A 4,823-nucleotide genomic window follows, 5' to 3' on the forward strand; every position below is an offset into this window, starting at 1 on the left:
TTCGGAAAAAATAATTTGCTATAAAATTATTTGTCGTTTCGAACAGTAGTTTTTGAGATATAAAGATTAAAAAGTGACTAATTATAAATTATAATTGAACGGTTGTCTATTCCGCATTAGAGAGTCGCGTGTTGATAGTGTTAATGATTGTGAACATCACACGTCCATTAGATAAAAAATTATGTGTGTAATGTCCGGGGAATACCGTGTACATACATTTTAATAATATTGATAATGTAGTATAAATTAGTAATTTAGTAGCGATATAATATTCCGATAAGTTATACTTATCTTATTAATTACCTTTATCATCAGCATCAACTAATTTGCTATAATGTTACACGCAATACACGATATTATGCGAACGTTATACACTATCTATTATCTAATGCTTATGAGCGCATGAAGTGCGCGACTCATGGACAGACTACTTAGTCTATAATTAGCCAGTGTTTCACCAGTGTATCTCAAAACCTAACTGCTCGAAACGATAACAAATACTTTCATAATTCATTTTTTTAAAAACTTCCTCGCTGTGGTATAATTTTAATTCACATTTCAGGACATCCTATATAATATCAATTGCAATTTTTCTTGATTAAAGATATAAGTAAATTCATCTTACGATTTCCAAGCACATGTTTAATTTGCAATTATGTAAAGCCTGGTATATTTTCGCACTAAATGTTCGTTAGATTTTTTTTAAATTTTACAGTTTATAAGTTTGGCTAGTTTACATTTCGTTACAATACGTCATTTCATTATAATACGAAAACAGTCTTATCGTAAAACATGGCCAATCGGCATGGCGCTCCGATTTATTGATAAGGATACTGATAGTACAAACTCATTTTATATTATATAATGAATAGACATTCGAATTCTCATGCAATATTTTTTTAGAAAGTAGATTGGAAAGTAACATCAAAATAGAAATTTGCCTTATTAAAAAAGCATTTGAAAAATATTTGTACACATTGCGCATATTTGCATATTTGTGCAAATTTGCATATTTTGTGTACGTCTGCAGAAAATATTTGCATAAAAATCCGATGTCTAGTAATGAATGACCTTCGCTAAAATGGTTTGTAACGTGACACTTTCTCAACAGCTGATTCGATCATTCCAATCTTTGCGGATCTTTTTTTCGTCTTCTCGTATACATACCTCTGATTGCAGGGATTTCCCACGAGAGCGGTGAATGTCTTATATTCATCACCGGGCACCAGCGCGCCGGTACGATTGAACTCGCTGAAGAGAGGTGAAAAATACGTCGACGAGTCATTCGAGGAAGCACAAATGTTATTCCCGTGCGTATCTTTTACGAGGACTTCGTCTATGGAGCAACATTTTCCCACCAACGGTAAGTGCCTGTATTCCTCCGGCATTGTGGTTTCATTTTGCTAAAACGAAAAATATTGATTGTATTTTGTGTATGTTGTTGGAACGATACTGTCGATATATCTCGACGTTTCAACATTCTCGGAAAACGCAGCTTGAGACGTGTCGTGAGCATAAATAATCATGTGACTAATGACCGAACTTGTTGGCGTTGTAGTTTGTCACTTATGGAAAATGACTCCATATCGTTTAAGACAGATTTGAAATCGGGCAAAAAATTTTCGGACTTTTTTCGGAGCTTCTGCGAAACAATTTCTACATGTATATATATATGAGCGTAGATCGTTGAAACAATAAATAAGTAATATTGCAATTTATAAACTAATAAATTAACTTCTAAGAATTTATTTCCAGGAATTTATAGCTTTTACGTCAATTCACAAGAGTTGCCGATTTGCATCTTTCAAGACTCGTTCGCGTATCTTCTTTTAGATATATTTTGTTTTTCTCAACTTCTCGATTTCTTATGCAACCTCGCGATTCAGGAAAGATCAGGTATTTGCGTAAAAGCTTTTACAACCGAGATTATCTGGAGATTATCACTATCAAGAAACTGGTACAAATATCGGCTAGCTGATCTAAATATAACTCCGCGAGAGATGCGAAATACGTGAAGCTCAGACAAATAAATACGAAACCTAAGTTTAATATGTCATAAATGTCGGTGTAGTATTATATGCTTACCAATGGGATAGGATATATGATGGGCATCGCGTCACTCGTGCACGCAATTGGTGTCAATAAATACGCGAAAAAGACGTAGGCACAAATGAGTCCCATCCTGGACGGTAGTTGCATCTTATCAAAGTCTATCGAGTGTCGATTATCGAGAACGTACTCGAAATTTATATCGTGTCAACCTTTAAATCGACGCTCGTCAAGCACTCTGCACTGAGCATAATCGAACTTTGAACTTATCAGTTACTGGACTTTGAAAATAGAAATGGTAATTCGACCTTGCTCCGGATGCACCTATAATTACGACGTGCAGTACTTGTCGCGGCGACATTTAGGCGAGACAGGCTCTTCCGCTCCTCTCTCAACACTCGATATCATATTAGATTTTGCGCATTTATCTTGTCACACCCTGGTTGCACTCGCCGATAAGTCTTCCATGTAACGCGGGAGTTATTTGCTTGATGATCGATGCCGGTTTTAATTGAGGATTTCAGTCAGCTTTTTCTCTATTTCTCTCTTGTCTCCTCTTGTGTTTGATTAGCCGGTTTTGCGAAGTTAGTCAGACAGATAAGTCCGAAGCTCTTGAGAATTACAGAATTGACACTAGCGACGTATTATCGGTTGTTTCTCCGATCACCTGTTATATCATTATCTTGCACTCTCACCATCGCACTGATTTTTTCAATGACGTCTTCGCACGAATGCACGTGTCATCAATCACATTCGATCCGTCCGTGAAAGCATTAAGTCATCCGGAAATTCCTACCGGAGATCCTATAGTCCGAAACACCTATGGCGAGGTGAAAATAAGGTGAAAATAAGGAAAGTTTTTTTAATTCCTCGACTGATCAATTACTATATGCAGATGCAACTTTGTACCATAAAAGCTGCATTTGCACATAACGCGATTGATCAGATGAATTAAAAAACTCTCCTATATTATATGTATACATTTAGGCCCTAACAACACAGACCTCCAAACCTTTTTAGGACCCAGACAGCACAGAAATATTTATGATAAATAATAATAATTATTATTTGTTCTTTGAAATGTTACATAAACATTTTATACACATTTTATATAATATAAAGCTTTATTCGACATATTGTTAAAAGATTGATTTAATATTTAATGTAATATTTATGATAAATATAAATAAATATTCGTGGTAAGTACTTTTTTACTTGAATTATAATGTCTTATTAAGTATTTTCGTGACTTTTATTACAAAATTTACAATAAATATTTCATAATATCAATAATAAATGTTTATGATCTGTGCAATCTAAGACCACAAAAATATTTACAAAATATTTAAAATAAGTCTTATAAATATTTATAAATACAATATTTTGTAAATATTTTATAAATATTTTATAAATAGTGCTGTGTGAAGTATGTCCTTTAAACATCCTAAAGACATTTCAGGATGTATCTCAAATAAAGTGTGCTACTAAGAGGATAATGTCTATTGCATTTCATCGTGAGATAAACATGACTCACTCGAAATTTATATCAAGATATCGAGATTTTTAAAGGAACGACTTCGAGAAACGAGATTCTCGCTCAAATTGAATATTTTGCAGTCCGGACAGGATTAAGGCAATTTTATTGGCACGACGAAGACGTCATTTTCAAGAATTAAGAATGTCGCATCAAGATGACAAGCAACTGATGATGAATGGTTCATTAACCTGTAATTCCCGCTATTATATATTTTATTATTCAAGAGGTGAAGAATAAGAAGCGAAAACCTTATGGTGTAACTCCTATTCTGTAACTCCTAACGACTCTAACGATATCATTAAATTCGTCGTTTTTTACTGTATACGAAATCTGCGCAATGACAATGTAACGATATGACATTGCAGTCATTAAGAGTTACAGAATAGGGCAGAATAGGGCCTTAATGTACGCGCACCTAATTTCGCGCGGTAATTTCCACTTATTAACTCAACCTCTGTATACATATTACCTTTCCCCTCTTATTCCGAGCCGATCTTCGAAATTGACGTCTCCACATATATGCATATATGTATATAGAGAAGGTAAACACTTACTTACGTAAGACTGTATAGGAAATCCGTAGATCCTCATAATCGTACAGTGCCCACGTGCGCGATCGGTTGTCTTTTATGAATTAGTGAATTATTGAACACCGAGTACAGTAGTTAATTGATTATGAAGAATCTATGCACCCACATGCACACACGTATACACACGCTCGCTTGTATTTAATCGTTCAATCTTTAAAAAGTACCATTCTCCTCAAATCGAAGTGTGATAAGAAGTCTCACACTTGATATCGATTTTTCCACAAGATCTCTCACTTATCCAACCGATTTCCTTGTGTATTTCCTCAAGATTATTTTCGTTTCTCACATTAAGTGAGATTCTGTCGATAGCTGCAGTAATCAGAGATCGACAACGTGCCTGATCGGCAAGATCTACGCGAAACGCGGCTCACCGATCAAAGTCTGAGAACTGACTGTCCGGACACCTCGATCCGCTGGTGCCTTTATCGAGGAAGGCAGAGAAAGAGAAAGAGTGATGCACGCACTCCGACGAACGTGCCGATGGCTAAGCTCGTACGTATATACGTATGAACGTGATATATACGAAAAGTATTTCGCGGGAGGGGGGCGTTATCGATCGTCGAAGACAGATATTTGTTCAATCTGGTCAATTCGCTAAATAATGGCGTAACCCGCCATTTTAAGAGAGACTCATCATTTGGGTGATT

The 4,823-nt window shown here is 35.5% G+C and overlaps 1 protein-coding gene across 3 annotated transcripts in view; it reads right to left on the reverse strand.

Moving 5' to 3' along the window:
* Positions 1-4,554, reverse strand: part of LOC108752739 (G-protein coupled receptor Mth2-like) — an 8,905-nt gene extending 4,351 nt beyond the window's left edge. Inside the window, exons 1-4 of one of the 3 annotated variants that reach the window (XM_018493780.1) lie at positions 4,141-4,173; positions 2,745-2,869; positions 2,086-2,660; positions 1,168-1,403 (exon numbers count right to left, since the gene is read on the reverse strand). In XM_018493780.1, the coding sequence (XP_018349282.1) occupies positions 1,168-1,403; positions 2,086-2,199 (350 nt within the window). In that variant the 5' untranslated portion in view covers positions 2,200-2,660; positions 2,745-2,869; positions 4,141-4,173. Of the gene's footprint in view, positions 1-1,167; positions 1,404-2,085; positions 2,870-4,140 lie in introns of all 3 variants that reach the window. The other 2 variants (XM_018493779.1, XM_018493778.1) reach the window with 2 other exon arrangements.
* Positions 4,555-4,823: the final 269 nt, after the last annotated feature.

Source organism: Trachymyrmex septentrionalis, unplaced genomic scaffold (genome assembly GCF_001594115.1).
Source record: "Trachymyrmex septentrionalis isolate Tsep2-gDNA-1 unplaced genomic scaffold, Tsep1.0 scaffold62, whole genome shotgun sequence".
NCBI lineage: Eukaryota > Metazoa > Arthropoda > Insecta > Hymenoptera > Formicidae > Trachymyrmex > Trachymyrmex septentrionalis.